This window comes from Oncorhynchus kisutch, unplaced genomic scaffold (genome assembly GCF_002021735.2).
Source record: "Oncorhynchus kisutch isolate 150728-3 unplaced genomic scaffold, Okis_V2 Okis07a-Okis12b_hom, whole genome shotgun sequence".
NCBI lineage: Eukaryota > Metazoa > Chordata > Actinopteri > Salmoniformes > Salmonidae > Oncorhynchus > Oncorhynchus kisutch.
Window position 1 is genome coordinate 14,417,588 of NW_022261984.1, and position 24,627 is coordinate 14,442,214.

Here is a 24,627-nt window from a genome sequence, read left to right on the forward strand (position 1 = left end):
CGGTTGAACCCTTCTCCTGAGAAAACCAACTGTCACGGTTGAACCCTTTCCTCCAGAGAAAACCAACTGTCACGGTTGAACCATGTCCTCCAGAGAAAACCAACTGTCACGGTTGAACCCTTCTCCTGAGAAAACCAACTGTCACGGTTGAACCCTGTCCTCCAGAGAAAACCAACTGTCACGGTTGAACCCTTCTCCTGAGAAAACCAACTGTCACGGTTGAACCCTTCTCCTGAGAAAACCAACTGTCACGGTTGAACCTTCTCCAGAGAAAACCAACTGTCACGGTTGAACCCTATCCTCCAGAGAAAACCAACTGTCACGGTTGAACCCTTCTCCTGAGAAAACCAACTGTCACGGTTGAACCCTTCTCCAGAGAAAACCAACTGTCACGGTTGAACCCTTTCCTCCAGAGAAAACAAAACTGAAGACTGTCATGGTTGAACCCTTTCCTCCAGAGATAACAAACTGTCACGGTTGAACCCTTTCCTCCAGAGAAAACAAAACTGAAGACTGTCACGGTTGAACCCTTTCCTCCAGAGAAAACCAACTGTCACGGTTGAACCCTTTCCTCCAGAGATAACCAACTGTCACGGTTGAACCCTTCTCCAGAGAAAACCAACTGTCACGGTTGAACCCTTCTCCAGAGAAAACCAACTGTCACGGTTGAACCCTTCTCCAGAGAAAACCAACTGTCACGGTTGAACCCTGTCCTCCAGAGAAAACCAACTGTCACGGTTGAACCCTTCTCCTGAGAAAACCAACTGTCACGGTTGAACCCTTCTCCTGAGAAAACCAACTGTCACGGTTGAACCCTGTCCTCCAGAGAAAACCAACTGTCACGGTTGAACCCTTCTCCTGAGAAAACCAACTGTCACAGTTGAACCCTTTCCTCCAGAGAAAACCAACTGTCACGGTTGAACCCTTTCCTCCAGAGAAAACCAACTGTCACGGTTGAACCCTTTCCTCCAGAGAAAACCAACTGTCACGGTTGAACCCTTTCCTCCAGAGAAAACAAAACTGAAGACTGTCACGGTTGAACCCTTTCCTCCAGAGATAACAAACTGTCACGGTTGAACCCTTTCCTCCAGAGATAACCAACTGTCACGGTTGAACCCTTCTCCTGAGAAAACCAACTGTCACGGTTGAACCCTTCTCCTGAGAAAACCAACTGTCACGGTTGAACCCTTCTCCTGAGAAAACCAACTGTCACGGTTGAACCCTTTCCTCCAGAGAAAACCAACTGTCACGGTTGAACCCTTTCCTCCAGAGAAAACCAACTGTCACGGTTGAACCCTTTCCTCCAGAGAAAACCAACTGTCACGGTTGAACCCTTTCCTCCAGAGAAAACCAACTGTCACGGTTGAACCCTTTCCTCCAGAGAAAACCAACTGTCACGGTTGAACCCTTTCCTCCAGAGAAAACAAAACTGAAGACCGTCACGGTTGAACCCTTTCCTCCAGAGATAACCAACTGTCACGGTTGAACCCTTTCCTCCAGAGAAAACCAACTGTCACGGTTGAACCCTTTCCTCCAGAGTAAACCAACTGTCACGGTTGAACCCTTTCCTCCAGAGAAAACCAACTGTCACAGTTGAACCCTTTCCTCCAGAGAAAACCAACTGTCACAGTTGAACCCTTTCCTCCAGAGAAAACCAACTGTCACGGTTGAACCCTTTCCTCCAGAGAAAACAAAACTGTCACGGTTGAACCCTTTCCTCCAGAGAAAACCAACTGTCACAGTTGAACCCTTTCCTCCAGAGAAAACCAACTGTCACAGTTGAACCCTTTCCTCCAGAGAAAACCAACTGTCACGGTTGAACCCTTTCCTCCAGAGAAAACCAACTGTCACGGTTGAACCCTTTCCTCCAGAGAAAACCAACTGTCACGGTTGAACCCTTTCCTCCAGAGAAAACAAAACTGAAGACCGTCACGGTTGAACCCTTTCCTCCAGAGATAACCAACTGTCACGGTTGAACCCTTTCCTCCAGAGAAAACCAACTGTCACGGTTGAACCCTTTCCTCCAGAGTAAACCAACTGTCACGGTTGAACCCTTTCCTCCAGAGAAAACCAACTGTCACAGTTGAACCCTTTCCTCCAGAGAAAACCAACTGTCACAGTTGAACCCTTTCCTCCAGAGAAAACCAACTGTCACGGTTGAACCCTTTCCTCCAGAGAAAACAAAACTGTCACGGTTGAACCCTTTCCTCCAGAGAAAACCAACTGTCACAGTTGAACCCTTTCCTCCAGAGAAAACCAACTGTCACAGTTGAACCCTTTCCTCCAGAGAAAACCAACTGTCACGGTTGAACCCTTTCCTCCAGAGAAAACCAACTGTCACGGTTGAACCCTTTCCTCCAGAGATAACCAACTGTCACGGTTGAACCCTTTCCTCCAGAGAAAACAAACTGTCACGGTTGAACCCTTTCCTCCAGAGAAAACCAACTGTCACGGTTGAAGCCTTTCCTCCAGAGAAAACCAACTGTCACGGTTGAACCCTTTCCTCCAGAGAAACAGTTCTGAACTATATTAGTGGCACTAAATGTTTCATCTTCTACCGTGTCAGAAATAGCTGTCCGTCCTAAAACTAATAGCGGGCTGAACCATTTGTTAAACAACCTTGTTCTGTCACGTTACCTTGGATACCTAGCTAACAACCATGTTCTGTCATGTTACCTTGGATACCTAGCTAACAACCATGTTCTGTCACGTTACCTTGGATACCTAGCTAACAACCATGTTCTGTCACGTTACCTTGGATACCTAGCTTACAACCATGTTCTGTCACGTTACCTTGGATACCTAGCTTACAACCATGTTCTGTCACGTTACCTTGGAAACCTAGCTAACAACCATGTTCTGTCACGTTACCTTGGATACCTAGCTAACAACCATGTTCTGTCATGTTACCTTGGATACCTAGCTAACAACCATGTTCTGTCACGCTACCTTGGATACCTAGCTTACAACCATGTTCTGTCACGCTACCTTGGAAACCTAGCTTACAACCATGTTCTGTCACATTACCTTGGATACCTAGCTAACAACCATGTTCTGTCACGCTACCTTGGATACCTAGCTAACAACCATGTTCTGTCACGCTACCTTGGATACCTAGCTAACAGCCATGTTCTGTCACGTTACCTTGGATACCTAGCTAACAGCCATGTTCTGTCATGTTACCTTGGATACCTAGCTAACAACCATGTTCTGTCACGCTACCTTGGATACCTAGCTTACAACCATGTTCTGTCACGCTACCTTGGAAACCTAGCTTACAACCATGTTCTGTCACGATACCTTGGAAACCTAGCTAACAACCATGTTCTGTCACGCTACCTTGGATACCTAGCTAACAGCCATGTTCTGTCACGTTACCTTGGATACCTAGCTAGCCACCATGTAACTTGACCAATACAGACAGTAACTTACGGTGATTTTCCTGTAGAGGACCATACAGTTGTCGTCATCAAAGGGCAGATATCCACAGAGCAGAGCAAACAGCAGCACCCCCATACTCCACACATCAGCCTGGTAACACACACACACACACACACACACACATTATATATCCACACAGCAGCACCCCCCATACTCCACACGTTACTCATTATATTCACACAGCCAGACATATTAAATTCCCCCCACCGGGTGTCTCACCTCCGAGCCGATGTAGGCTTTACCCTGGATGAGTTCAGGAGCAGCGTAGGCTGGACTTCCACAACAGGTCATCAGCTCATATCCCAGACCCCCCTATAAAGACAGACTGATTAGACTGGACCACAACAGGTCCAGTTGGTTTGGCACAGAGACCAAAGGAGACAACATGACAGTGTGGTTACCTTTGGTTTGGCACAGAGACCAAAGTCGATCAGTTTCAGGTTGTGGTCTTCATCTATCAACAGGTTCTCCTGAGGGAGGAGAGAGAGAAGAGGGGAGAGGAGAGAGAGAGGGGAGAGAGAGAGAGGGGAGAGAGATTCAGCACCATCACCACCAGTGGGTAGTTCCCACAACCACACAGACAACCACACAGACAGACAACCACACAGACAGACAACCACACAGACAGACAACCACACAGACAGACAACCACAGAGACACCCACACAGACAACCACCCACACAGACAACCACAGACAACCACCCACACAGACAACCACCAAGGACGTGTCTGAAATCTGTCTTGTTTTCATAACGTGTCAGTTTGGTTCAGAGTCATGATAAAGGGATAGTTCATGATTTTAACGATGAGTATGCGCTGTGAATGTACCCCAGTGAGCTTATATAGCTGTGGGCGTACCCCTGGTTACCTACCGGTTTGAGGTCTCTGTGGGCGTATCCCTGGTTACCTACCGGTTTGCGGTCTCAGTGGGCGTATCCCCGGTTACCTACCCGTTTGAGGTCTCTGTGGGCGTATCCCTGGTTACCTACCGGTTTGAAGTCTCTGTGGGCGTATCCCTGGTTACCTACCGGTTTGAGGTCTCTGTGGGCGTATCCCCGGTTACCTACCGGTTTGAGGTCTCTGTGGGCGTATCCCTGGTTACCTACCGGTTCAGGTCTCTGTGGGCGTATCCCTGGTTACCTACCGGTTTGAGGTCTCTGTGGGCGTGTCCCTGGTTACCTACCGGTTTGAGGTCTCTGTGGGCGTATCCCTGGTACCTACCGGTTTGAGGTCTCTGTGGGCGTACCCCTGGCTGTGGACGTAGGCCAGAGCTGAGACGATCTGTCTGAAGAACACTCTGGTCTCCTCTTCAGACAGACGGTCCTTAGCGATGATGTAGTCAAACAACTCTCCTCCCGGACAATACTGGAGAAGACGAGGGAGAGAGAGAGGTTCATATTGGGGCCGGTCTGTCTGATGTGTGGGTTCTACCTCCAGGACAATACTGGAGAAGACGAGGGGGAGAGAGAGGTTCATATTGGGGCCGGTCTGTCTGATGCGTGGGTCCTACCTCCAGGATCATGTATATCTTGGTATTAGTCTATAACATGGTACAGTCTACAGAGTCTATAACATGGTACAGTCTACAGAGTCTATAACATGGTACAGTCTACAGAGTCTATAACATGGTACAGTCTACAGACATGCTGACGTGGGTCCTACCTCCAGGATCATGTATATCTTGGTATTAGTCTATAACATGGTACAGTCTATAGACATCCTGACGTGGGTCCTACCTCCAGGATCATGTATATCTTGGTATTAGTCTATAACATGGTACAGTTTATAGACATCCTGACGTGGGTCCTACCTCCAGGATCATGTATATCTTGGTATTAGTCTCGATAACATGGTACAGTCTACAGACATGCTGATGGCTCAGACTCTTCATGGCCTCTATCTCCACCTTCACACGAGGAAGGTCCTCCTGCAGAGAAGAAGAAAAAAGAAAGTCTGTTTCTTTACCAAGCTACTATACTATATATATACCATCTACATTAGATTAAAACCATCAGCTACTATATATACACTATACCATTACATTAGATTAAAACCATCAGCTACTATATATATACTATACCATTACATTAGATTAAAACCATCAGCTACTATACTATATATATATACTATACCATTACATTAGATTAAAACCATCAGCTACTATACTATACCATTACATTAGATTAAAACCATCAGCTACTATACTATATATATACTATACCATTACATTAGATTAAAACCATCAGCTACTATATATATACTATACCATTACATTAGATTAAAACCATCAGCTACTATACTATATATATATACTATACCATTACATTAGATTAAAACCATCAGCTACTATACTATATACTATACCATTACATTAGATTAAAACCATCAGCTACTATACTATATATATATACTATACCATTACATTAGATTAAAACCATCAGCTACTATACTATATATACACTATACCATTACATTAGATTAAAACCATCAGCTACTATACTATATATATACTATACCATTACATTAGATTAAAACCATCAGCTACTATACTATACCATTACATTAGATTAAAACCATCAGCAACTATACTATATATATACTATACCATTAGATTAGATTAAAACCATCAGCTACTATACTATATATATACTATACCATCTACATTAGATTAAAACCATCAGCTACTATACTATACCATTACATTAGATTAAAACCATCAGCTACTATACTATATATATACTATACCATTACATTAGATTAAAACCATCAGCTACTATACTATATATATATACTATACCATTACATTAGATTAAAACCATCAGCTACTATACTATACCATTACATTAGATTAAAACCATCAGCTACTATACTATATATATACTATACCATTACATTAGATTAAAACCATCAGCTACTATACTATACCATTACATTAGATTAAAACCATCAGCTACTATACTATATATATACTATACCATTACATTAGATTAAAACCATCAGCTACTATATATATACTATACCATTACATTAGATTAAAACCATCAGCTACTATACTATATATATACTATACCATTACATTAGATTAAAACCATCAGCTACTATACTATACCATTACATTAGATTAAAACCATCAGCTACTATACTATATATATATACTATACCATCTACATTAGATTAAAACCATCAGCTACTATATATATACTATACCATTACATTAGATTAAAACCATCAGCTACTATACTATATATATACTATACCATTACATTAGATTAAAACCATCAGCTACTATACTATATATATACTATACCATTACATTAGATTAAAACCATCAGCTACTATACTATATATATATACTATACCATTACATTAGATTAAAACCATCAGCTACTATATATATACTATACCATTACATTAGATTAAAACCATCAGCTACTATATATATATACTATACCATTACATTAGATTAAAACCATCAGCTACTATACTATACCATTACATTAGATTAAAACCATCAGCTACTATACTATACCATTACATTAGATTAAAACCATCAGCTACTATACTATATATATACTATACCATTACATTAGATTAAAACCATCAGCTACTATATATATACTATACCATTACATTAGATTAAAACCATCAGCTACTATACTATATATATATACTATACCATTACATTAGATTAAAACCATCAGCTACTATACTATATACTATACCATTACATTAGATTAAAACCATCAGCTACTATACTATATATATATACTATACCATTACATTAGATTAAAACCATCAGCTACTATACTATATATACACTATACCATTACATTAGATTAAAACCATCAGCTACTATACTATATATATACTATACCATTACATTAGATTAAAACCATCAGCTACTATACTATACCATTACATTAGATTAAAACCATCAGCAACTATACTATATATATACTATACCATTAGATTAGATTAAAACCATCAGCTACTATACTATATATATACTATACCATCTACATTAGATTAAAACCATCAGCTACTATACTATACCATTACATTAGATTAAAACCATCAGCTACTATACTATATATATACTATACCATTACATTAGATTAAAACCATCAGCTACTATACTATATATATATACTATACCATTACATTAGATTAAAACCATCAGCTACTATACTATACCATTACATTAGATTAAAACCATCAGCTACTATACTATATATATACTATACCATTACATTAGATTAAAACCATCAGCTACTATACTATACCATTACATTAGATTAAAACCATCAGCTACTATACTATATATATACTATACCATTACATTAGATTAAAACCATCAGCTACTATATATATACTATACCATTACATTAGATTAAAACCATCAGCTACTATACTATATATATACTATACCATTACATTAGATTAAAACCATCAGCTACTATACTATACCATTACATTAGATTAAAACCATCAGCTACTATACTATATATATATACTATACCATCTACATTAGATTAAAACCATCAGCTACTATATATATACTATACCATTACATTAGATTAAAACCATCAGCTACTATACTATATATATACTATACCATTACATTAGATTAAAACCATCAGCTACTATACTATATATATACTATACCATTACATTAGATTAAAACCATCAGCTACTATACTATATATATATACTATACCATTACATTAGATTAAAACCATCAGCTACTATATATATACTATACCATTACATTAGATTAAAACCATCAGCTACTATATATATATACTATACCATTACATTAGATTAAAACCATCAGCTACTATACTATACCATTACATTAGATTAAAACCATCAGCTACTATACTATACCATTACATTAGATTAAAACCATCAGCTACTATACTATATATATACTATACCATTACATTAGATTAAAACCATCAGCTACTATACTATACCATTACATTAGATTAAAACCATCAGCTACTATACTATATATATATACTATACCATTACATTAGATTAAAACCATCAGCTACTATATATATACTATACCATTACATTAGATTAAAACCATCAGCTACTATACTATATATATACTATACCATTACATTAGATTAAAACCATCAGCTACTATACTATACCATTACATTAGATTAAAACCATCAGCTACTATACTATATATATATACTATACCATCTACATTAGATTAAAACCATCAGCTACTATATATATACTATACCATTACATTAGATTAAAACCATCAGCTACTATACTATATATATACTATACCATTACATTAGATTAAAACCATCAGCTACTATACTATATATATACTATACCATTACATTAGATTAAAACCATCAGCTACTATATATATACTATACCATTACATTAGATTAAAACCATCAGCTACTATACTATATATATATACTATACCATCTACATTAGATTAAAACCATCAGCTACTATATATATACTATACCATTACATTAGATTAAAACCATCAGCTACTATACTATATATATACTATACCATTACATTAGATTAAAACCATCAGCTACTATACTATATATATACTATACCATTACATTAGATTAAAACCATCAGCTACTATACTATATATATATACTATACCATTACATTAGATTAAAACCATCAGCTACTATATATATACTATACCATTACATTAGATTAAAACCATCAGCTACTATATATATATACTATACCATTACATTAGATTAAAACCATCAGCTACTATATATATACTATACCATTACATTAGATTAAAACCATCAGCTACTATACTATATATATACTATACCATTACATTAGATTAAAACCATCAGCTACTATACTATATATATACTATACCATTACATTAGATTAAAACCATCAGCTACTATACTATATATATACTATACCATTACATTAGATTAAAACCATCAGCTACTATACTATATATATACTATACCATTACATTAGATTAAAACCATCAGCTACTATACTATACCATTACATTAGATTAAAATAATCAGCTACTATACTATATATATACTATACCATTACATTAGATTAAAACCATCAGCTACTATACTATATATATACTATACCATTACATTAGATTAAAACCATCAGCTACTATACTATACCATTACATTAGATTAAAACCATCAGCTACTATACTATACCATTACATTAGATTAAAACCATCAGCTACTATACTATATATATACTATACCATTACATTAGATTAAAACCATCAGCTACTATACTATATATATACTATACCATTACATTAGATTAAAACCATCAGCTACTATACTATACCATTACATTAGATTAAAACCATCAGCTACTATATATATACTATACCATTACATTAGATTAAAACCATCAGCTACTATACTATATATATATACTATACCATTACATTAGATTAAAACCATCAGCTACTATACTATATATACACTATACCATTACATTAGATTAAAACCATCAGCTACTATACTATATATACACTATACCATTACATTAGATTAAAACCATCAGCTACTATACTATATATATACTATACCATCTACATTAGATTAAAACCATCAGCTACTATATTATTACTATACCATTACATTAGATTAAAACCATCAGCTACTATATATATATACTATACCATTACATTAGATTAAAACCATCAGCTACTATATATATACTATACCATTACATTAGATTAAAACCATCAGCTACTATACTATATATATATACTATACCATTACATTAGATTAAAACCATCAGCTACTATATATATACTATACCATTACATTAGATTAAAACCATCAGCTACTATATATATACTATACCATTACATTAGATTAAAACCATCAGCTACTATACTATACCATTACATTAGATTAAAACCATCAGCTACTATACTATACTATATATACTATACCATTACATTAGATTAAAACCATCAGCTACTATACTATACCATTACATTAGATTAAAACCATCAGCTACTATACTATACCATTACATTAGATTAAAACCATCAGCTACTATATATATACTATACCATTACATTAGATTAAAACCATCAGCTACTATACTATACCATTACATTAGATTAAAACCATCAGCTACTATACTATACCATTACATTAGATTAAAACCATCAGCTACTATACTATACCATTACATTAGATTAAAACCATCAGCTACTATACTATACTATATACTATACCATTACATTAGATTAAAACCATCAGCTACTATACTATACCATTACATTAGATTAAAACCATCAGCTACTATACTATACCATTACATTAGATTAAAACCATCAGCTACTATACTATATATATATACTATACCATTACATTAGATTAAAACCATCAGCTACTATACTATACCATTACATTAGATTAAAAACCATCAGCTACTATACTATATATATACTATACCATTACATTGTCACATTGGGTATATTATACCCACTCACTGTCACAGTCATTACGCTGGACCTAGTTTTGTCCCATGGAATAAATGTGGTGGATCTTAATGTTTTTCCTCATAATCCTGGACTATCGGACCACCATTTTATTACGTTTGCAATTGCAACAAATAATCTGCTTAGACCCCAACCAAGGAACATCAAAAGTCGTGCTATAAATTCACAGACAACACAAAGATTCCTTGATGCCCTTCCAGACTCCCTCTGCCTACCCAAGGACGCCAGAGGACAAAAATCAGTTAACCACCTAACTGAGGATCTCAATCTAACCTTGCGCAATACCCTAGATGCAGTTGCACCCCTAAAAACAAAAAAAATGTCTCATAAGAAACTAGCTCCCTGGTACACAGAAAATACCCGAGCTCTGAAGCAAGCTTCCAGAAAATTGGAACGGAAATGGCGCCACACCAAACTGGAAGTCTTCCGACTAGCTTGGAAGGACGGTACCGTGCAGTACCGTAGAGCCCTTACTGCTGCTCGATCATCCTATTTTTCTAACTTAATTGAGGAAAATAAGAACAATCCGAAATTCCTTTTTAATACTGTGGCAAAGCTAACTAAAAAGCAGCATTCCCCAAGAGAGGATGACTTTCACTTTAGCAGTGATAAATTCATGAACTTCTTTGAGGAAAAGATTATGATTATTAGAAAGCAAATTACGGACTCCTCTTTAAACCTGCGTATTCCTCCAAACCTCAGTTGTCCTGAGTCTGCACAACTCTGCCAGGACCTAGGATCAAGAGAGACGCTCAAGTGTTTTAGTACTATATCTCTTGACACAATGATGAAAATAATCACGGCCTCTAAACCTTCAAGCTGCATACTGGACCCTATTCCAACTAAACTACTGAAAGAGCTGCTTCCTGTGCTTGGCCCTCCTATGTTGAACATAATAAACGGCTCTCTATCCACTGGATGTGTACCAAACTCACTAAAAGTGGCAGTAATAAAGCCTCTCTTGAAAAAGCCAAACCTTGACCCAGAAAATATAAAAAACTATCGGCCTATATCGAATCTTCCATTCCTCTCAAAAATTTTAGAGAAGGCTGTTGCGCAGCAACTCACTGCCTTCCTGAAGACAAACAATGTATACGAAATGCTTCAGTCTGGTTTTAGACCCCATCATAGCACTGAGACGGCACTTGTGAAGGTGGTAAATGACATTTTAATGGCATCGGACCGAGGCTCTGCATCTGTCCTCGTGCTCCTAGACCTTAGTGCTGCTTTTGATACCATCGATCACCACATTCTTTTGGAGAGATTGGAAACCCAAATTGGTCTACACGGACATGTTCTGGCCTGGTTTAGATCTTATCTGTCGGAAAGATATCAGTTTGTCTCTGTGAATGGTTTGTCCTCTGACAAATCAACTGTAAATTTCGGTGTTCCTCAAGGTTCCGTTTTAGGACCACTATTGTTTTCACTATATATTTTACCTCTTGGGGATGTTATTCGAAAACATAATGTAAACTTTCACTGCTATGCGGATGACACACAGCTGTACATTTCAATGAAACATGGTGAAGCCCCAAAATTGCCCTCGCTAGAAGCATGTGTTTCAGACATAAGGAAGTGGATGGCTGCAAACTTTCTACTATTAAACTCGGACAAAACAGAGATGCTTGTTCTAGGTCCCAAGAAACAAAGAGATCTTCTGTTGAATCTGACAATTAATCTTAATGGTTGTACAGTCGTCTCAAATAAAACTGTGAAGGACCTCGGCGTTACTCTGGACCCTGATCTCTCTTTTGAAGAACATATCAAGACCATTTCGAGGACAGCTTTTTTCCATCTACGTAACATTGCAAAAATCAGAAACTTTCTGTCCAAAAATGATGCAGAAAAATTAATCCATGCTTTTGTCACTTCTAGGTTAGACTACTGCAATGCTCTATTTTCCGGCTACCCGGATAAAGCACTAAATAAACTTCAGTTAGTGCTAATACGGCTGCTAGAATCCTGACTAGAACCAAAAAATTTGATCATATTACTCCAGTGCTAGCCTCTCTACACTGGCTTCCTGTCAAAGCAAGGGCTGATTTCAAGGTTTTACTGCTAACCTACAAAGCATTACATGGGCATGCTCCTACCTATCTCTCTGATTTGGTCCTGCCGTACATACCTATACGTACGCTACGGTCACAAGACGCAGGCCTCCTAATTGTCCCTAGAATTTCTAAGCAAACAGCTGGAGGCAGGGCTTTCTCCTATAGAGCTCCATTTTTATGGAACGGTCTGCCTACCCATGTCAGAGACGCAAACTCGGTCTCAACCTTTAAGTCTTTACTGAAGACTCATCTCTTCAGTGGGTCATATGATTGAGTGTAGTCTGGCCCAGGAGTGGGAAGGTGAACGGAAAGGCTCTGGAGCAACGAACCGCCCTTGCTGTCTCTGCCTGGCCGGTTCCCCTCTTTCCACTGGGATTCTCTGCCTCTAACCCTATTACAGGGGCTGAGTCACTGGCTTGCTGGGGCTCTCTCATGCTGTCCCTGGAGGGGGTGCGTCACCTGAGTGGGTTGATTCACTGTTGTGGTCATCCTGTCTGGGTTGGCGCCCCCCCCCCCTTGGGTTGTGCCGTGGCGGAGATCTTTGTGGGCTATACTCAGCCTTGTCTCAGGATGGTAAGTTGGTGGTTGAAGATATCCCTCTAGTGGTGTGGGGGCTGTGCTTTGGCAAAGTGGGTGGGGTTATATCCTTCCTGTTTGGCCCTGTCCGGGGGTGTCCTCGGATGGGGCCACAGTGTCTCCTGACCCCTCCTGTCTCAGCCTCCAGTATTTATGCTGCAGTAGTTTATGTGTCGGGGGGCTGGGGTCAGTTTGTTATATCTGGAGTACTTCTCCTGTCCTATTCGGTGTCCTGTGTGAATCTAAGTGTGCGTTCTCTAATTCTCTCCTTCTCTCTTTCTTTCTCTCTCTCGGAGGACCTGAGCCCTAGGACCATGCCCCAGGACTACCTGACATGATGACTCCTTGCTGTCCCCAGTCCACCTGGCCATGCTGCTGTTCCAGTTTCAACTGACCTGAGCCCTAGGACCATGCCCCAGGACTACCTGACATGATGACTCCTTGCTGTCCCCAGTCTACCTGGCCATGCTGCTGCTCCAGTTTCAACTTCCACCTGACTGTGCTGCTGCTCTAGTTTCAACTGTTCTGCCTTATTATTATTCGACCATGCTGGTCATTTATGAACATTGAACATCTTGACCATGTTCTGTTATAATCTCCACCCGGCACAGCCAGAAGAGGACTGGCCACCCCACATAGCCTGGTTCCTCTCTAGGTTTCTTCCTAGGTATTGGCCTTTCTAGGGAGTTTTTCCTAGCCACTGTGCTTCTCCACCTGCATTGCTTGCTGTTTGGGGTTTTAGGCTGGGTTTCTGTACAGCACTTTGAGATATCAGCTGATGTACGAAGGGCTATATAAATAAATTTGATTTGATTTGATTAGATTAAAACCATCAGCTACTATACTATATATATATACTATACCATTACATTAGATTAAAACCATCAGCTACTATACTATATATATACTATACCATTACATTAGATTAAAACCATCAGCTACTATACTATATATACACTATACCATTACATTAGATTAAAACCATCAGCTACTATACTATACCATTACATTAGATTAAAACCATCAGCTACTATACTATATATATACTATACCATTACATTAGATTAAAACCATCAGCTACTATACTATATATATACTATACCATTACATTAGATTAAAACCATCAGCTACTATACTATACCATTACATTAGATTAAAACCATCAGCTACTATACTATATATATATACTATACCATTACATTAGATTAAAACCATCAGCTACTATATATATATATATACTATACCATTACATTAGATTAAAACCATCAGCTACTATACTATATATATACTATACCATTACATTAGATTAAAACCATCAGCTACTATATATATACTATACCATTACATTAGATTAAAACCATCAGCTACTATACTATATACTATACCATTACATTAGATTAAAACCATCAGCTACTATACTATATATATATACTATACCATTACATTAGATTAAAACCATCAGCTACTATATATATACTATACCATTACATTAGATTAAAACCATCAGCTACTATATATATACTATACCATTACATTAGATTAAAACCATCAGCTACTATACTATATATATATACTATACCATTACATTAGATTAAAACCATCAGCTACTATATATATACTATACCATTACATTAGATTAAAACCATCAGCTACTATATATATACTATACCATTACATTAGATTAAAACCATCAGCTACTATACTATACCATTACATTAGATTAAAACCATCAGCTACTATACTATATATATATACTATACCATTACATTAGATTAAAACCATCAGCTACTATACTATATATATATACTATACCATTACATTAGATTAAAACCATCAGCTACTATACTATACCATTACATTAGATTAAAACCATCAGCTACTATACTATATATATACTATACCATTACATTAGATTAAAACCATCAGCTACTATACTATATATACACTATACCATTACATTAGATTAAAACCATCAGCTACTATACTATACCATTACATTAGATTAAAACCATCAGCTACTATACTATATATACACTATACCATCTACATTAGATTAAAACCATCAGCTACTATACTATATATATATACTATACCATCTACATTAGATTAAAACCATCAGCTACTATATATATACTATACCATTACATTAGATTAAAACCATCAGCTACTATATATATACTATACCATTACATTAGATTAAAACCATCAGCTACTATACTATATATATACTATACCATTACATTAGATTAAAACCATCAGCTACTATACTATATATATATACTATACCATCTACATTAGATTAAAACCATCAGCTACTATACTATACCATTACATTAGATTAAAACCATCAGCTACTATACTATATATATATACTATACCATCTACATTAGATTAAAACCATCAGCTACTATACTATACCATTACATTAGATTAAAACCATCAGCTACTATATATATACTATACCATTACATTAGATTAAAACCATCAGCTACTATACTATATATATACTATACCATTACATTAGATTAAAACCATCAGCTACTATACTATATATATACTATACCATTACATTAGATTAAAACCATCAGCTACTATACTATACCATTACATTAGATTAAAACCATCAGCTACTATACTATACCATTACATTAGATTAAAACCATCAGCTACTATACTATATATATATACTATACCATTACATTAGATTAAAACCATCAGCTACTATATATATACTATACCATTACATTAAAACCATCAGCTACTATACTATACCATTACATTAGATTAAAACCATCAGCTACTATACTATATATATACTATACCATTACATTAGATTAAAACCATCAGCTACTATACTATATATATATACTATACCATTACATTAGATTAAAACCATCAGCTACTATACTATACCATTACATTAGATTAAAACCATCAGCTACTATACTATACCATTACATTAGATTAAAACCATCAGCTACTATATATATACACTATACATTACATTAGATTAAAACCATCAGCTACTATATATATACTATACCATTACATTAGATTAAAACCATCAGCTACTATACTATACCATTACATTAGATTAAAACCATCAGCTACTATACTATATATATATACTATACCATTACATTAGATTAAAACCATCAGCTACTATATATATACTATACCATTACATTAGATTAAAACCATCAGCTACTATACTATACCATTACATTAGATTAAAACCATCAGCTACTATACTATACCATTACATTAGATTAAAACCATCAGCTACTATACTATATATATACTATACCATTACATTAGATTAAAACCATCAGCTACTATACTATATATATACTATACCATTACATTAGATTAAAACCATCAGCTACTATATATATACTATACCATTACATTAGATTAAAACCATCAGCTACTATACTATACCATTACATTAGATTAAAACCATCAGCTACTATACTATATATACACTATACCATTACATTAGATTAAAACCATCAGCTACTATATATATACTATACCATTACATTAGATTAAAACCATCAGCTACTATACTATACCATTACATTAGATTAAAACCATCAGCTACTATACTATACCATTACATTAGATTAAAACCATCAGCTACTATACTATATATATACTATACCATTACATTAGATTAAAACCATCAGCTACTATACTATATATATACTATACCATTACATTAGATTAAAACCATCAGCTACTATACTATACCATTACATTAGATTAAAACCATCAGCTACTATATATATACTATACCATTACATTAGATTAAAACCATCAGCTACTATACTATACCATTACATTAGATTAAAACCATCAGCTACTATATATATACTATACCATTACATTAGATTAAAACCATCAGCTACTATACTATATATATATACTATACCATTACATTAGATTAAAACCATCAGCTACTATATATATACTATACCATTACATTAGATTAAAACCATCAGCTACTATATATATACTATACCATTACATTAGATTAAAACCATCAGCTACTATACTATATATATACTATACCATTACATTAGATTAAAACCATCAGCAACTATATATATACTATACCATTACATTAGATTAAAACCATCAGCTACTATATATATACTATACCATTACATTAGATTAAAACCATCAGCTACTATACTATATATATACTATACCATTACATTAGATTAAAACCATCAGCTACTATACTATATATATACTATACCATTACATTAGATTAAAACCATCAGCTACTATACTATATATATACTATACCATTACATTAGATTAAAACCATCAGCAACTATACTATACCATTACATTAGATTAAAACCATCAGCTACTATACTATATATATACTATACCATTACATTAGATTAAAACCATCAGCAACTATACTATACCATTACATTAGATTAAAACCATCAGCTACTATACTATATATATACTATACCATTACATTAGATTAAACCATCAGCTACTATACTATATATATATACTATACCATTACATTAGATTAAAACCATCAGCTACTATACTATACCATTACATTAGATTAAAACCATCAGCTACTATACTATATATATATACTATACCATTACATTAGATTAAAACCATCAGCTACTATATATATATATATACTATACCATTACATTAGATTAAAACCATCAGCTACTATACTATATATATACTATACCATTACATTAGATTAAAACCATCAGCTACTATACTATATATACACTATACCATTACATTAGATTAAAACCATCAGCTACTATACTATATATATACTATACCATTACATTAGATTAAAACCATCAGCTACTATACTATATATAACACTATACCATTACATTAGATTAAAACCATCAGCTACTATACTATACCATTACATTAGATTAAAACCATCAGCTACTATACTATACCATTACATTAGATTAAAACCATCAGCTACTATACTATACCATTACATTAGATTAAAAACCATCAGCTACTATACTATATATACACTATACCATTACATTAGATTAAAACCATCAGCTACTATACTATATATATATACTATACCATTACATTAGATTAAAACCATCAGCTACTATATATATATACTATACCATTACATTAGATTAAAACCATCAGCTACTATATATATACTATACCATACATTAGATTAAAACCATCAGCTACTATATATATACTATACCATTACATTAGATTAAAACCATCAGCTACTATACTATACCATTACATTAGATTAAAACCATCAGCTACTATACTATATATACACTATACCATTACATTAGATTAAAACCATCAGCTACTATTATATACTATACCATTACATTAGATTAAAACCATCAGCTACTATACTATACCATTACATTAGATTAAAACCATCAGCTACTATACTATACCATTACATTAGATTAAAACCATCAGCTACTATACTATATATATACGATACCATTACATTCAGATTAAAACCATCAGCTACTATACTATATATATACTATACCATTACATTAGATTAAAACCATCAGCTACTATACTAAACCATTACATTAGATTAAACCATCAGCTACTATATATATACTATACCATTACATTAGATTAAAACCATCAGCTAACTATACTATACCATTACATTAGATTAAAACCATCAGCTACTATATATATAACTATAACCATTACATTAGATTAAAACCATCAGCTACTATACTATATATATATACTATACCATTACATTAGATTAAAACCATCAGCTACTATATATATACTATATACATTACATTAGATTAAAACCATCAGCTACTATATATATACTATACCATTACATTAGATTAAAACCATCAGCTACTATACTATATATATACTATACCATTACATTAGATTAAAACCATCAGCAACTATATATACTATACCATTACTATATGAAAACCATCAGCTACTATATAATATACTATACCATTACATTAGATTAAAACCATCAGCTACTATAGCTATATATATACTATACCATTACATTAGATTAAAACCATCACTACTATACTATATATATACTATACCATTACATTAGATTAAAAACCATCAGCTACTATACTATATATATACTAGTACCATTACATTAGATTAAAACCATCAGCACTATACTATAACCATTACTTTAGATAAAAACCATCAGCTACTATACTATATATACTATAACCATTACATTAGATTAAAAACCATCAGCAACTATACTATACCATTACATTAGATTAAAACCATCAGCTACTATACTAATATATATACTATACCATTACATTAGATTAAAACCATCAGCTACTATACTATATATATACTATAACCAGTTACATTAGATTAAAACCATCAGCTACTATACTACTATACCATTACATTAGATTAAAACCATCAGCTACTATACTATATATATAATCTATACCATTACATTAGATTAAAACCATCACTACTATATATATATATATACTATACCATTACATTAGATTAAAACCATCAGCTACTATACTATATATATACTATACATTACATTAGATTAAAAACCATCAGCTACTATACTATATATACACTATACCATTACATTAGATTAAAACCATCAGCTACTATACTATATATATACTATATAACCATTACATTAGATTAAAACCCATCAGCTACTATACTATATATACACTATACCATTACATTAGATTAAAACCATCAGCTACTATACTATACCATTACATTAGATTAAAACCATCAGCTACTATACTATACCATTACATTAGATTAAAACCATCAGCTACTATACTATACCATTACATTAGATTAAAACCATCAGCTACTATACTATATATCACTATACCATTACATTAGATTAAAACCATCAGCTACTATACTATATATATATACTATACCATTACATTAGATTAAAACCATCAGCTACTATATATATATACTATACCATTACATTAGATTAAAACCATCAGCTACTATATATATATACTATACCATTACATTAGATTAAAACCATCAGCTACTATATATATACTATACCATTACATTAGATTAAAACCATCAGCTACTATACTATATATATACTATACTATTACATTAGATTAAAACCATCAGCTACTATACTATACCATTACATTAGATTAAAACCATCAGCTACTATACTATACCATTACATTAGATTAAAACCATCAGCTACTATACTATACCATTACATTAGATTAAAACCATCAGCTACTATATATATACTATACCATTACATTAGATTAAAACCATCAGCTACTATACTATATATATACTATACCATTACATTAGATTAAAACCATCAGCTACTATATATATACTATACCATTACATTAGATTAAAACCATCAGCTACTATATATATACTATACCATTACATTAGATTAAAACCATCAGCTACTATACTATATATATATACTATACCATTACATTAGATTAAAACCATCAGCTACTATATATATACTATACCATTACATTAGATTAAAACCATCAGCTACTATACTATATATATACTATACCATTACATTAGATTAAAACCATCAGCTACTATACTATATATATACTATACCATTACATTAGATTAAAACCATCAGCTACTATACTATATATATACTATACTATTACATTAGATTAAAACCATCAGCTACTATACTATACCATTACATTAGATTAAAACCATCAGCTACTATACTATACCATTACATTAGATTAAAACCATCAGCTACTATACTATACCATTACATTAGATTAAAACCATCAGCTACTATACTATACCATTACATTAGATTAAAACCATCACTACTATACTATATATATACTATACCATTACATTAGATTAAAACCATCAGCTACTATACTATATATATATATACTATACCATTACATTAGATTAAAAACCATCAGCTACTATACTATATATATACTATACTATTACATTAGATTAAAACCATCAGCTACTATACTATATATATACTATACTATTACATTAGATTAAAACCATCAGCTACTATACTATACCATTACATTAGATTAAAACCATCAGCTACTATACTATATATATATACTATACCATTACATTAGATTAAAACCATCAGCTACTATATATATATACTATACCATTACATTAGATTAAAACCATCAGCTACTATATATATACTATACCATTACATTAGATTAAAACCATCAGCTACTATACTATATATATATACTATACCATTACATTAGATTAAAACCATCAGCTACTATACTATATACTATACCATTACATTAGATTAAAACCATCAGCTACTATATATATATACTATACCATTACATTAGATTAAAACCATCAGCTACTATATATATACTATACCATTACATTAGATTAAAACCATCAGCTACTATATATATACTATACCATTACATTAGATTAAAACCATCAGCTACTATATATATACTATACTATTACATTAGATTAAAACCATCAGCTACTATACTATACCATTACATTAGATTAAAACCATCAGCTACTATACTATATATATATACTATACCATCTACATTAGATTAAAAACCATCAGCTACTATACTATACTATATATATACTATACCATCTACATTAGATTAAAACCATCAGCTACTATACTATATATATACTATACCATTACATTAGATTAAAACCATCAGCTACTATACTATATATACACTATACCATTACATTAGATTAAAACATCAGCTACTATACTATACCATTACATTAGATTAAAACCATCAGCTACTATACTATACCATTACATTAGATTAAAACCATCAGCTACTATACTATACCATTACATTAGATTAAAACCATCAGCTACTATACTATATATATACTATACCATTACATTAGATTAAAACCATCAGCTACTATACTATATATATACTATACCATTACATTAGATTAAAACCATCAGCTACTATACTATACCATTACATTAGATTAAAACCATCAGCAACTATACTATATATACACTATACCATTACATTAGATTAAAACCATCAGCTACTATACTATATATATACTATACCATTACATTAGATTAAAACCATCAGCTACTATACTATACCATTACATTAGATTAAAACCATCAGCTACTATACTATATATATATACTATAACCATTACATTAGATTAAAACCATCAGCTACTATACTATATATATACTATACCATTACATTAGATTAAAACCATCAGCTACTATACTATACTATATATACTATACCATTACATTAGATTAAAACCATCAGCTACTATACTATATATATACTATACCATTACATTAGATTAAAACCATCACAGTAAAAACACACTAAATAGTAGAGACTTAGATGAGAGAGAGAGAGTGGGAGGAAGGGAAAGAGAGACAGAGAGGAAGGGAAAGAGAGACAGAGAGAGAGAGAGAGAGGGAGGAAGGGAGAGACAGACAGCGAGAGAGAGAGAGAGAGAGAGAGAGAGGGAGGAAGGGAGAGACAGACAGCGAGAGAGAGAGAGAGAGAGAGAGAAAGAGAGAGACAGAGAGAGAGAGACAGAGAGAGAGACAGAGAGGCAGAGAGAAAGGGAAAGAGAGATACAGATATGCAAGAGAGAGTAATATGAGAGAGAGACTTACCCCCAGTTCCTTCTTCTCCATGATTTTAATGGCCACTTTCTCTCCCGTCAGGATGTGGCGACCCAGCTTGACCTTAGCAAAGCCTCCTGTAGGACACAACACACACCCAGCAGAATAGCAGGTCAGATGAGAGACCACACCCACCGATCAGAACGGATAACACACCCCCACCCACCGATCAGAACAGTTAACACACACCCACCCACCGATCAGAACGGATAACACACACCCACTGATCCGAAAGGATAACACACACTTTCCTGGTGGCTCATGTGTCGGTACAGATGGTTGTGTTGAAGTGTCTCACCCGAGCCGATGGTCTCGTAGACTTCATAGTACTTGAGGAGTTCCGCCGCGCTGTCCATCTCACCGAAAACACAACCTTCCAGCTACGATAAACAAACACACAGCGACATTTAGCTGAAAGGCTCCAGAAGGTTAGTTCCTGATAGGTGACTATTGGCTAAAATAACATCCCAACCCAACCAGACCTGCCGGTCTTAGCTAGCTAACGTTAGCTGCCTGTCAACTGACAACCTTCGGTCTCCTTTGAAATAGTCGATAAGCTCATGTTAACTTAAACATAATTACATAATTAGAAGAACATAATTACACTTCGAACATATAAACAAATACGGTAGTAAGCTGTGACTTATCAATTCAAACCAGCTAGCAACATTATTACGTTAGTTAATTCACTGACTTGCGGGTTGCCCCAAGTTCGCTAATATTTCACCTAGCTAGGCTAACGATACTTTTGTACAGTTTGGCTAACTAAGTTATCCTATGCTGAAGCGTCGAACCTACCTTAAATACAACACTTGGATATAGTGAGGAAAGCAAAAAGTAATCACGAATGTGGAAATATATACTTAGTATTTGTAATATACAGCCCTCTCGCTCAGTGATGTCCTGTTGTCGAAGTTTGAATTCCCCACTACAGTGACGCAATGTCCTACTTCCGGTGTCTGTATCCAACGTATCTACTTCCTCCCTCTATCGTTGAGTAATGGCACTGCATCTATAAAATGGATTATTTAATTTAATTTTAATTTAACCTTTATTTAATTAGGAAAGTAATTTAAGAACAAATTCTTATTTACAATGACGGCGTATCTATTGTTCAGTAATGACACTGCAGCTATAAAACAGATTCTACACTATAAGTCTCTAACTACAGGATCTAGGATCAGATCATTCTAGCCCACAAACCTAACTTTAAAGGGCCAATCAGCGGTTGAAACAATAACAAAGCAACTCCACGCCACTGTTTCGGTAAAAAGCTGAAGATTGGGACTGGAGAAAAGTAATCACTCTCAAATTCAAAGACGAAG

At 34.1% G+C, this 24,627-nt stretch overlaps 1 protein-coding gene across 1 annotated transcript in view; it reads right to left on the reverse strand.

The window, feature by feature from the left end:
* LOC109886836 (maternal embryonic leucine zipper kinase) overlaps nt 1-24,277 on the reverse strand; it is a 64,619-nt gene extending 40,342 nt beyond the window's left edge. Inside the window, exons 1-8 of the mRNA XM_031814607.1 lie at nt 24,166-24,277; nt 23,601-23,682; nt 23,294-23,379; nt 5,252-5,368; nt 4,663-4,806; nt 3,843-3,911; nt 3,661-3,753; nt 3,433-3,531 (exon numbers count right to left, since the gene is read on the reverse strand). Coding sequence (XP_031670467.1) covers nt 3,433-3,531; nt 3,661-3,753; nt 3,843-3,911; nt 4,663-4,806; nt 5,252-5,368; nt 23,294-23,379; nt 23,601-23,658 — 666 coding nt within the window. The 5' untranslated portion in view covers nt 23,659-23,682; nt 24,166-24,277. The remainder of the gene's footprint in view (nt 1-3,432; nt 3,532-3,660; nt 3,754-3,842; nt 3,912-4,662; nt 4,807-5,251; nt 5,369-23,293; nt 23,380-23,600; nt 23,683-24,165) is intronic.
* Nucleotides 24,278-24,627: the final 350 nt, after the last annotated feature.